This window comes from Aptenodytes forsteri, unplaced genomic scaffold (genome assembly GCF_000699145.1).
Source record: "Aptenodytes forsteri isolate BGI_AS27 unplaced genomic scaffold, ASM69914v1 Scaffold125, whole genome shotgun sequence".
Classification (NCBI taxonomy): Eukaryota; Metazoa; Chordata; class Aves; order Sphenisciformes; family Spheniscidae; genus Aptenodytes; species Aptenodytes forsteri.
In genome coordinates this window covers 2,478,459-2,491,525 of record NW_008794447.1, presented here as the reverse complement: position 1 = coordinate 2,491,525, position 13,067 = coordinate 2,478,459, and the positions used below count along the sequence as shown (strand labels likewise).

Here is a 13,067-nt window from a genome sequence, read left to right as displayed (position 1 = left end):
GGTGTGCTGCGGATCCCGCTGGCTTCCCGGCGGTCCCTGGATGCTCGCGGCGGGAGAGGAGCGCGCTGTCCCGGCACGTTTCGCCCGGGAAGAGGAGCGGGGAGCCAAATGAGAAAGCGTGGATTGCGTACAGATTGTATCTGGATGTCCTGGCACGGTGTGTATAGAAAAAAAAAGTTTTCTGATCTGGTAAGATATTACTACTCGGGTCCCGGCACGTTTCGCCCGGGAAGAGGAGCGGGGAGCCAAATGAGAAAGCGTGGATTGCGTACAGATTGTATCTGGATGTCCTGGCACGGTGTGTATAGAAAAAAAAAGTTTTCTGATCTGGTAAGATATTACTACTCGGCTGACTAGAAAAGGCGTTTTCAAGTTTTAGAGGACCAGATGTGCGCTGGGTTTAAGGTACCGGAGGAATCGAAATAATAGCGTGGATTGCGTACAGATTGTATCTGGATGTCCTGGCACGGTGTGTATAGAAAAAAAAAGTTTTCTGATCTGGTAAGATATTACTACTCGGCTGACTAGAAAAGGCGTTTTCAAGTTTTAAAGGACCAGATGTGCGCTGGGTTTAAGGTACCGGAGGAAGTCGAAATAATTGCTTTTTAACTTGCTTGGAGAAATGAATTGCAAAAACTTACAAATGCACCGAATCGGCAGTAAAATGCACTTTATATTCATTTTTGCACTGATGATAATATCTTTCGATAAGGCTGTGCTGGGCAAGAATTTGAAATACAGGATTTATGAGGAGCAGAGAGTTGGATCAGTAATTGCAAGACTATCGGAGGATGTGGCTGATGTTTTATTAAAAATGCCTAACCCTTCCTCGGTTCGTTTTCGAGCCATGCAGCGGGGGAATTCTCCCTTGCTTGTAGTCCGTGAGGATAATGGAGAAATCAGCATAGGAGCTAAAATTGACCGGGAACAACTCTGCCAGAAAAACTTAAACTGCTCCATAGAGTTCGATGTGATCACTCTGCCCACTGAACATCTGCAGCTTTTCCATGTTGAAGTTGAAGTGCTGGATATTAATGACAACTCTCCCCAGTTTTCCAGAGCTCTTATCCCTATTGAAATATCAGAGAGTGCAGCTGTAGGAACCCGGATCCCTTTGGACAGCGCTTTCGATCCGGATGTAGGGGACAACTCCCTTCACACTTACTCCCTCTCTGCAAATGATTTTTTCAGTATTGAGGTGAGAACTAGGACTGATGGTGCTAAGTATGCAGAGCTGATCGTGGTTAGAGAGCTGGACCGGGAGTTGAAGTCAAGTTACGAACTCCAACTCACTGCTTCAGATAAAGGGGTGCCTCAGAGATCTGGATCATCCCTCCTGAAAATAAGCATTTCTGATTCCAATGACAACAGCCCTGTTTTCGAGCAACAGTCGTATATAATCCAACTCTTAGAAAATTCACCGATTGGGACTTTGCTCATAGACCTCAATGCTACTGATCCAGATGAGGGCGCTAATGGTAAAGTCGTGTACTCTTTTAGTAGTCATGTGTCTGCCAAAATTATAGAGACTTTTAAGATAGATTCAGAAAAAGGACATCTGACCCTCCTGAAGCAAGTGGACTATGAAGTAACCAAATCCTATGAAATTGATGCTCAGGCTCAAGATTTGGGACCAAATTCTATTCCGGCTCACTGCAAAATTATAATTAAAATTGTGGATGTGAATGACAACAGACCCGAAATTAACTTAAATCTGATGTCCCCAGAGAAAGAAGAGATAGCTTACATTTCTGAAGGGTCACCTCTGGACACTTTCGTTGCCCTGGTCAGAGTGCAAGACAAGGACTCTGGCGTGAATGGAGAGATAGTTTGCAAGCTCCATGGACACGGTCACTTTAAACTTCAAAAGACTTATGAAAATAACTATTTAATCTTGACTAATGCCACTCTAGACAGGGAAAAGAGATCTGAATACAGCTTGACTGTAATTGCGGAGGACAAGGGAACGCCAAGTCTTTCCACAGTGAAACACTTCACTGTCCAAATCAGTGATGAAAATGACAACCCACCCCGCTTCCAGACAAACAGATACGAAGTTGTTATCTTGGAAAATAACTCTCCGGGAGCTTACATCACATCAGTCACAGCCACAGACCCAGATCTAGGTGACAACGGGCAGGTGACCTACACTATTTTGGAGAGCTATATTTTGGGAAGTTCTATAACCACCTATGTGACCATCGACCCCTCCAACGGGGCAATCTATGCCCTGAGAACCTTTGATCATGAAGAAGTAAATCAAATTGCCTTTATGGTTCAAGCTAGGGATGGAGGGAGTCAGCAGCTTGTTAGCAATACCACGGTTGTACTAACCATCATCGATGAAAATGACAATGCTCCTGTCATTGTGGGGCCAGCGCTACGCAACAGCACAGCAGAAATCTCAATCCCTAAAGATGCTGGAATTGGCTTTCTTGTCACCAGGATAAGGGCTACAGATAGAGACTCTGGTATGAACTCTGAACTCAGCTGCTCCATAGCAGCTGACAAGGAAAACAGCATCTTTGTGATGGATCCCAAAACTTGTGACATCTCTATCAATGTGAGTGTTGAATCAGTTCCAGCAAAACAATGGGAGTTTTTTGTGATAGTCCAGGATAAAGGCAGTCCTCAGCTTAGTACTAAAGCACTTCTGAAATGTACTGTTTTTGAGTATGTCTATTCATTTTCAAGCACAGAAGCAACTTTGGTAAGCCAACCCTCCCTGGATGTCTCCATGATAACGATTATATCCTTAGGATCAATATGTGCAGTGTTGTTGGTCATTATGGTTATCTTTGCTACAAGATGTAATCGAGAGAAAAAGGACACCAGGTCCTACAACTGTCGCGTGGCGGAATCGACCTACCAGCACCACCCAAAACGACCCTCAAGACAGATCCACAAAGGGGACATTACATTAGTGCCAACGGTTAACGGCACTTTACCCATCAGATCTCACCACAGAGCTTCTCCATCATCATCTCCGACACTGGAAAGGGGACAAATGAGCAGCCGGCAGAGCCACCACAGCCACCAATCGCTGAACAGCCTGGTGACAATCTCCTCTAACCACGTGCCTGAAAATTTCTCACTGGAACTCACCCATGCTACTCCGGCTGTTGAGGTAAGGTCCACACCTCGTTTTGCACATCCATGCACTCATGCATTCACTTGGGAGCATGGAGGTACTCTGCATGCAACCTGTGAGAGCAATAGGCAATTAGGTCTATGCCTAATGAGAACGTGTTATGGATTTCTCTTTAGATGGCACAGCTTTGCAGTTTTATTCCAGTACCAACTGAATCCATTACCATGGGGAACAGGATTAAATCTATTATTAATAGCATTATTTCTTGGTTCTTCCCTGTAAGGTTGAAGCAATGGAGTGTAACGTAGACGGTACTCTGCTCAGGTTTACTTCTCTTTCTTTCTTGCCTTCCCTTTCCCTCTGTATAGCTCTGTTTAAGAAAGAGTGCCAGAGTATTTATATAGAGAAACAATACAGGAAATTCTTTCATTAATGGGGATGGAGAAGTGAAAGGTTAAACACTGACACGGTTTAAGTACAGCTGCTGTAATATATGATCGTAGTATCTCAAACATTGAGACTACCCATCTCAGTTTTTACTGCAACTGCTATGTAATGGCTTAAATGAGAGCTGTGCCCTGGTAACTCTTTACCTGTAGAGCAATGACATTTTATTTTGAATTAGGATCCTGGAATGGTAAGGGATTGATTCTAATCTATTAAAGCAAAACTCCACCTCTGTTTAATTACTTGTTTTACTTGTTAATGAATTAATTATTATGAGTTCAGAGGCTAATGAACAGCAGTGCATTTCCTCATTGTACAAGGTCCTCAGATGTTTCCTGTGGCAGACACTATACTACAAGATAGTCTGTTGTACTGCATTATATATGTGCAGGAAGTTGATTTAATTAAACTTTAAAGGAAAAAAAAAAACCCACTCAACAAACAAACCTGAGAAGCAAATTAGTGGTTTTACAACTGGGAATTTGAGCTTTCATTTCAAGGAATCAGTCCTTTCACCTTTTCTTTAGCAGGTTTCTCAGCTTCTCTCGATGCTTCACCAGGGCCAGTACCAACCAAGACCAAGTTTTCGAGGAAACAAGTATTCCAGAAGCTACAGGTAAGGATCTGGACTGTTCTGCTGTATATGCATGTACATGTATCAGAAAGTATAGACATGTATTTTTAATCAAAAAGTAGAATATAACGTACATGAGATAATTTAATCCTACCATCACCACAATTCTCTTCACAGGTATGCCCTACAAGATATGGATAAATTCAGCTTGAAAGACAGTGGCCGGGGTGATAGCGAAGCTGGAGACAGTGATTATGATTTGGGGAGAGAGTCTCCAATTGACAGACTTCTTGGGGAAGGATTCAGTGACCTTTTCCTTACAGATGGGAGAATTCCTGCAGGTAAGAGCACAATGGAAGCTGAACAGTTTATTTACAGTGCTGCCTGGCTGTCACTTCGATAAAGCTACTACTGAGAAAGCAAAAATTCTTTAGCTTTCAAGTCCTGTGTTTCCTTCCTTTTTTACTCTGTTTCATGATAAATATTGAGCTGAAGTCTTCACATATCTAGTAAAATAAATCCTCAGACACAACTGAAAATCTGCCCGGAGCAATGCCTACTTTTTTCTATTATTCTCATCATCATGAGCTGGCTCCAAATTCTCCCCAAAAGCACGATCTGCTCCATGTCCTTAGACTTTTAATGACTGGGTGGATGTTTTGCAAAGCCAGGCAGTTGTGGTTTGTTAAAAATACACTAAACTATAATTTGGGAGATACATTTTCCACAGTGGGTTTGATCCACACAATACAAACTTCTGCCGTTCAGAACTGGATTGTGAAAGTGGTCTAGAAATACGGATGGAGAAGAAAGAAAAGTGTATTTTTTCCCACTGAAAAACGAACTTGAGTGGCAAGGGAAGGATCTAAATATGTCCCAGACTTTAAATCTTGCAACCCTAATTTCTAGAAGAGCGAGCTTAAGAGGTACAATTCAGGGGCAGAGGGCAGACAAGAAAAAAGCTAGGAAAGGGTGAGTGAAAGTGAGATAAACACACACGTGCATATTCATGTGTTTGAAGTACCACTTTTAAATTTATGCCCAGTTATAAGTTGAATAAAAGAGGCTATGGGAAATCAGGCTAAGTACAGATATGGGAATTTTGTAATTACTTTAATGATTATACAGCCGCTGGTTGTACCCTAGATCTTGTACTTCTTTCAGATCATATTTAGTTTTCTCTGTATAACCAACAGGGCCGGATAATTTCAGTATGGTTCACTGAACCAAGAGTGTAAACTTAAAAAGTTTAGTAAAGTCATTTTATACACAGGGGCACGTTGCTTTGTGCGGCAGTGCAGCGCATATTCCCTCCTAAAGTGACCCCCACATATTGGCCAGGACTGGAGGAGAGGAGCTGCAGTGCTGCAGCTCCTTCCCTCTGCTGCCACGGAAAACACCGGTGAGGGGGTTGTACCTGACCTTGGTGCGTTTTACCCGGAGAAATATGCTGTTAGGCTAGGCAAGAGTAAACCACAAAAGTTTAATTTGTTCTTCTTATACATTTTAACTTCAAAATTTTCTTTGTATATTTTGCTCCAGACTAGGTCTTGCATCACCTACCCAGGCATTCACCTACCTCCTCAACTTAGTCTGACGTACTCAGTGTTTCAAAACCAGAGACCTTGGAAAGTTACTATTTTTTCAGAATCCTTAACTGAAATTTGGAGTCCTAGTATATTTTTTATCCTCATCTCCCCCAGCTCCTACTACTTATTTCTCTGCCAGCTAGCATGAGGCATGTCTCATTCTCTCCTGTGGCTGGCAAGGAGGCAGGGAGGGATCTGCTGGAGCTCTCAGTTGCCAGGGGAACATCAAATGCAATGGTGTTTGCACTGGCATCCAGCCCCGCTGCTGCCAAGGAAGAGCTGTCCCCTTCCCGGCGGGCAGCTGGGGGCTGCCTGCAGGCGGGAGTGGTTGCCCTCTTGGCTAGCTGAAATGCCCATGACTCATTTTCAGTTCTTGCAATTCGGTCTCTAAATAGGAAGCCAAAGGGTAGGATTTCCAGAAGTGCCTGGCCTTTGCCCAACGCTAATCACATTCAAAGTAAGGAAAACTCCTGCTGAGTACCGACAGAACTGGGTTGGGCTATCAAGATGGGCATTTAATCTCACCCAGATGTCCGTTTGCCGCTATGCGTGGTCTTAATCCATCAGATAAGTATGCTGAACCTGCTCAGATGAGACCTGAATTGATCTGCAATCCGAACAAATAAAAAGGAAAAGAAAACTTCCTGGAGGTTTCCTGTTCTCCATTTTGAAAGGTTTCTGCATTGTCAGGCTGGACACAGGCAAAATGCTGTGAGAACGTCCTTTCAGTTTGTCCCTTTAAGGTGGAACTGGAAAGGAACAGAGACAGTCCCATTCCATGTCAAAAATGACATGATCAGAAAGTTCAATAACTGTCCTTGAAAGACTTGTTTCTTTCTCTCTCACTTTTTAAATCCTCACCGATAAGCTTTAAGTTCTGGCAAAAAAAAAAAAGCTTTTGTGCATCTCTTTTTTTTTTTTATTTATTGCTGATTTAAGGACACACTGTGACACCATTCAGTTTCGTCAGAGTATCTTTCGATCTTATGTTCAGGAATGTCAGAATTTATTATTTTATACCAAAAGCAATCCTGATAACATCAGTAACAAAACTCACAATAAGACAACCCTCACTACTAATGAAATGCTAGACCACTGAAAGTCTCCCATTAATTTACGGGAGTCTTCTTAATTAGAAGAGTAATCCTCACCTTCTGAGATGAGTTGAGAGCTGGTCCAGGCTCCATGGATCACTTAGATATCTTTTCTCCTTCCTAACTCTTAGGCATTTTCTGTAAAAAGGCACACGTGCTTTTCATACATGGGAACAAAGCACTTGAAGGCATTTCAGTCACTCGTATCAAAACTTCAGGCACGGATATTTTCTAGGTTGCTTTTTTTTGTTTGAAGCTCACTGATCAGCAAGCCAGTTGCAATAGCTTGTGCAATATCCAGCCTGTATTCTTGAAGAAATTCATACTCTCACATGTAAGACACAGAGAAAGTTTATACTCAGAGGAAGGGAAAGGGCATTAGGAAAGCAAACAATATGGTAGGCTGTGTAAAGCACAGAGATCAGTAACGCTGACAGGATGAGAGTAGGACTTTATCAATCACTGGCACGTCCTAAGCTGAAATACTCTGTTCAGTTCTGCTTACACCATTGCAAAAAGATTTTTTGATAAACTGAGTGGATCCAGAGCCAGATGGGGAACGTGATGAGAAAGGGAGGAAAACTTACAGGGCATGACTGCAAACGTTACTTAGGTATTCAATGTATAAAGAGAGAAAGAAAAAGAAACTATTCTGCGTGGGCTAATCTAACCATTAATTGATAGAGAATTAGGGCAAAAGCTTCTTAAGGTCAAAATATGCATAATGCAAAGAGTCTGGCATTTCTGAAAACTTTCTTTTGAAGTATGTGGCTCAAATTCAAGCTAGTGGCCCCTGCAGCGCCTAGGTCTTTTCCAGCAGGTCTGCCAGGCACCCAGGCAGCGCCCAGCCTGAGCCGAGGCTTTGTGTCCTACAGAGTTGGTTCCCTTTGGAGAGGAAAATTTGGCCTCTCTCCTGGCACATCTCTCTTTGCAGGCCTGTCAAATAGGGCTTTGCCTGTCTCCGCTTCCAGGGACCATTCCCAGACCTCTTCAGGCGTTTGCAGAGGACTCTTGCGGTGCCCCTCCAAGGGCCAGTTCAGAACAGCGTAGCTCCCAGGGTTGCGGTCACTTGCCCCATCGTATTGCTTCTCCCTGAGAGACACCACTAAAACCAAGCAGCTGAAAGAGCGGCTCTGTTGTCTTCTGCTTTTCATCCCTCCTGGCTGGCCTGGATGCCCACCTTGTGGGTTAAAGCCCACCTTGTGCCAACGCCTGAGCCAGCACGGTCCAGTAACCTGAGCTACAGAGCTGCAAGTGCACCTCAGAGTGACTCCAGTATAAACACTGGAGCCACATGGGGTGTGAATTAAGCCATAGGTATTCTGATACTGGATTAAAATTTAACGGATTCAGTTAAAAAGGTAATATGGCAGTGGATCACCTTGTATTCAACATACACATCATTGTCAGATCAAAAGGAGGTGTGTTAATGAAGAGGATGATCCCTCTGCATGTTATTGTTCTTTCTTCTTTATTTTCCCTGTCCATTTATTCCCACTTTATTACTCTGATATGCTTCTCTAATTGCATGTGGAAGACTTCACTAAAACTTAAGTAAATGCTTGGAGGTAGAAACACCTTAATTTTATTTATTTTTTTTAATGAAACAGCGCTGTACAAAGGGAACGAATGGCTTTAAGTCACAAGCGTGTTTTCCACCTGGGATTTACATGTTTATCTTCAGCCCTGGTTAAGAGATTGCATTACTGTCTTACATGTTCTGCATTTATCGTTCTCATTTTTTGAGACCATTCGGAAATGGAAGTACATTTAGATCCAGACCATTTGTATTTGCCACCTTTCCGCACACAGAAAGTGAACCCAAACACCAGATTTGAACATCTTTGGAGAAGTTCAGTCCTTGTGTTAGTCCCTGCGAATGTAAGTGATATCTGCAATGGGAGGGGGATGCTCACTCTCCTCTTTTCTCTCTTGCAGCGATGCGGCTGTGCACGGAGGAGTGCAGGGTTCTGGGGCACTCCGACCAGTGCTGGATGCCGCCGTTGCCCTCTCCCTCCTCTGATTACAGAAGTAACATGTTCATCCCTGGGGAGGAGTTCCAGTCGCCCCAGCAGCAGCTGCAGCTGCAGCAGCAGCAGCAGCAGCATCAGGGCCTTGAGGAAGATCCACAGCCTGCTGACGCCAGCGAGAAGAAGAAGAGCTTTTCAACGTTTGGTAAAGACTGCCAGAGTGAGGAGGAGTCAGGGGACACCTGTACCTCCTCTCTCCTCTCTGAAATGAGCAGCGTCTTCCAGCGCCTGCTGCCTCCCTCGCTAGATGCCTACACGGAGTGCAATGAGATGGATCGCTCCAACTCGTTGGAGCGCAGGAAGGGACATTTGCCAGCCAAGACTGTAAATTATCCACAGGGGGTGGCAGCCTGGGCAGCCAGCACACATTTCCAAAATCCTGCCAACAACGGGCCCACTCTGGGGACTCACTCGAGCGCGCAGCCTTCCTCTAAATGGCTGCCAGCCATGGAGGAGATCCCAGAGAATTACGAAGAAGATGATTTTGACAACGTGCTCAACCACCTCAGTGATGGTAAACACGAACTCATGGATGCCAGTGAGCTGGTGGCAGAAATTAACAAGCTGCTGCAAGATGTCCGGCAGAACTAATTGTTTCAAAAGCCTATTTTTCCATAGTTATGGAAAACTGGAAGGGAAAAAAATAAAGAACAAAAAACAGACTGAGAAGAACTGGCATTGCCAACTAGTTGCATTTATCATAAATGTGTCTGTGTATGTTGAATATTAAAATACTGTATTTTCATATGTACACAATGCAAGTGTGATTATCTTTATCTGTATTTTAAAAATACATTTGTACCTTATATTTATGTGTAATTTAACAAATAAATTTTATTTTTGTACACCCACAGCAAGCATGTTTTCCTAAATGTATATAGATGGTACCACCCTTGTCAAACTTCCAGCATTCTTGCCACACAGGATTAAAATACTGTATTTTCATATGTACACAATGCAAGTGTGATTATCTTTATCTGTATTTTAAAAATACATTTGTACCTTATATTTATGTGTAATTTAACAAATAAATTTTATTTTTGTACACCCACAGCAAGCATGTTTTCCTAAATGTATATAGATGGTACCACCCTTGTCAAACTTCCAGCATTCTTGCCACACAGGCATGTTAAAAAAAAAAAAGGAGGGATTTTGCTTTCCCTTATTATTTCTTTTAAGTCTCAAATGTTACATACGAATTCACAATCCAACATTCTTTCCCCCCAGGGATGTTAAAAAAAAAAAAAAAAAGGAGGGATTTTGCTTTCCCTTATTATTTCTTTTAAGTCTCAAATGTTACAAATACGAATTCAAACCACTGAAAAGTTATGCAAACATTAGTTTCAATAAATGATCCAACACCTTGTTGCAATGTTTCATTCTTATAATAAAGAGTTGTCAACTCCCATGAAACCTAAAATGTCCTTTTTATTTTTATGCTTTTGGTCTACAGAGTCATTTCCCCATTTAATTAATGGATTATTGCAGGCTGGGGTCTTCCTCTCTTTTACAAGTAAGCGTTTTCCCAAGTGAACAAATCATGCAATTCAGTGATGGGACTTCCAATGTTATCTCTGCAAAAAATTTGTTCTGCCGTTGTTACGCTGCAAAGCCAGTTGAAGTGGGCGGTGTATACTTGAATGACAGCAATAAAATCAGCTTGTCTGACCTCAAGCTGAATTCTCAATTTATGTAAATAAAAAAATTGCAATTGACTGCATTATCCTTGTAAATGACACCAAAATAAAAGGAATGTTGCATCTCCCAGGAAAGCACCTGATTATAGCTATATTTTGCCTCTCTTATAAGTGTGCCTATCTTGTATTTGCAAAGTAGTACAGAAATATTTGGGCTTCCTAGAAAAGAGCTATCCTGCAGGTACATTGGTTCTCGCTGAATCCCATCCTTCCATTGTGGGGCTTCTCCCTGTACTGAAGCTAGCTCAATGAAAACAGTAATTTATACCGTGGTGCCATCACCACTGGGGGGGTGATGTAACTAATATTTCTCAGATAAAAGTCAATGTGGTCCCTTTAATTCCTCTTTTTCAAAAACATTTTTGGTTAGCCTGTCATACACAGGGAGATTTTTGTAATAGTAAACAAAGTGATTTTACAGTTGAGAAACATGGGTGGTTTCTGGACTCCTGATGCTCATTTCAGGAGAGTGTTAAGTTATTAAGAGATGGCCAGAAAAACTGGTATTTTGGGCTTTCATTCAGAGCTGCAGACACGTATTTTTTACAGGGTATATTTTTTACCAGAAGTGTGAAAAACTTGTAATAATCCAAGTGAACCTGGGCATAAAAACTGGCACATGCCTTTATTCTGGAGAATTGCACTTGTAAAGTATCCTAGAGAATATTTTTTAATGGTAGATACAGAAAAGTCCTGTTTAATGTGTTACCTAAAAAAGCCAGAATTTTGTTGTGTGCATAAGCTTTATTTGTTTGGTCTGTGTGTAAGGAAACTTTAATCTCATTATTGGTTTCACAGTTCTGTAGGTGTGACATCTGTAGACGTGTAGACATTTGTTGACACCTGAATAATGGAGAGATTCTCAGCTTGTTTACGTGTCAGGAATTCATGAGTACATCTATGCTGGTTAGAAATACCAGGACCTCAGATTTCTAACCAAGTATCCGTATTGGCAGATGAAACTATCAAAACACCATTTTGTCAATATGACTTACACATTTAAGGGAACTGGCTTATCAGCATTGGTACAAGAAGATCCTCTAACAGTGGAGGCTCTGTTTCTGTTTTGGAGAGCACCTTTGAATGCCAACGAGACCTCAGTCTCATTGAGCTAACGTCTTGTTACTGAAAGGAAGAAGTCATAAGACCTCATTTATTAAATATTTGAAAACCTCATCCCTGTTTTTCCCCTTCCTTCCCACTAATAGGCCTTAATGGCCCCAGCCAGCCTCACCTGGGTCCCACCTTCCCACTCCCCCTCACCTCAAGGGCTCAGGAGCTCATTTAACCTCAGCCTGGGGCATTCAGCTGTTGTATGAGTGTTGGTCTCTATCCTTACTTCCTGGGTAGATCTGGGACTTACTTTATAGCAGTGTCTCCAATCCCATATCCAGTTGCTGCTGACAGGAGTCCTTGGATTGACCCTCATCCTGGTTTGTCCCCTTGCTGTGTTGGGGGCTGTCGATGGATCCCATTACCAGCACCGGGGTCAACCTGCTGCATTCAGGTACTGTAGGATGGCACTTTGTCAGCAAGGGTAGTGGCTGTGTTGGGACTACTCTCAGCTCCTGGCCTGTCTCCTGCCCCCCTCCCTGGAGCAGCCCTGCTCTTGGTGCTCCCTGGCAGTATCTCATGCCCCATGTTCATCCCAGGACTTGCCTCTTTATCAGCAAGGTCGACTCTGAAACCAGTCTAGATGCTGTAGCAGTCCTACCAAGTCCTGAAGTTCACAAGGGCATGGCTGGCTCCTTAGCTAGGTTGTTTCTGCCCCCCTTGCAGTTTCCCTCTTCATCAGTATCCAGTTTTGGTCCTGCTCTCCAAGTTCCCTTACCCCCACCTCGTTCTCCTTCCCTCTCAGCTCTCTGACTCTGCTTCCCTTAAGTCAGTCTTACCCATGTACTAATCCTGCACAGCCCATGGCTGTACTCTTGTGTTTACAAAATACATGGTGTCCCAATAACGTTGCCCATGACTGAAATTCCCAGTTTCTACCTCTTCAGCTGGGGTCTAGTTAACACATTCCTCAAATACTCTCTTGCCCTAATTTTTCATGTGTAATTGTAAGCTCCACTGGATTCCTGAATTGCCCCATGCCCAATGGCTTTTAAAGGGTGACTGTACGGGGTGGCAAGGGCTGACGTGCCCAGCTGCACCTCCCCGTCACTGACTTTGCACAGGAGCGGAACGGGAGAGGGAGGCTCAGGCAGAGCAACTCCCAAGACAAAATTTACGCCTGCTTAGGAAATCACTGGTTATTTGATTCCAGCCTGGGCACACACGGTGTGAGGTGTACAGGGGGACTGGTGGTTATGTTAAAAGTGTACAAGATGGTAGTTTGACAACATCTATTAAACTTGGAAATTATTTTCGTTTTCTATTGATATGGATAAAAAGTTGCTGTCTGTTACAAAATCAGCAGCTGACAATGAAACTCCCCTTCAAGTGGTGCAGATTCCTCCTTCATAAATAAATGCAGATATATTGCTTCCCATTTCTAGAAGAGGAAATATTAGACCTTCAGGCTCAGACTGGTTTGCGCTGCCTA

The 13,067-nt window shown here is 42.9% G+C and overlaps 1 protein-coding gene across 1 annotated transcript; it reads left to right on the top strand.

Moving 5' to 3' along the window:
* The first annotated feature begins 554 nt into the window (after positions 1–554).
* Positions 555–9,739, top strand: PCDH18 (protocadherin 18). Its single transcript, XM_009290289.2, has 4 exons — positions 555–3,127; positions 4,069–4,154; positions 4,290–4,453; positions 8,734–9,739. Exons 1-4 carry the CDS (start codon positions 623–625, stop codon positions 9,414–9,416), a joined length of 3,438 nt encoding a protein of 1,145 aa, XP_009288564.1. The 5' UTR covers positions 555–622; the 3' UTR covers positions 9,417–9,739.
* Positions 9,740–13,067: the final 3,328 nt, after the last annotated feature.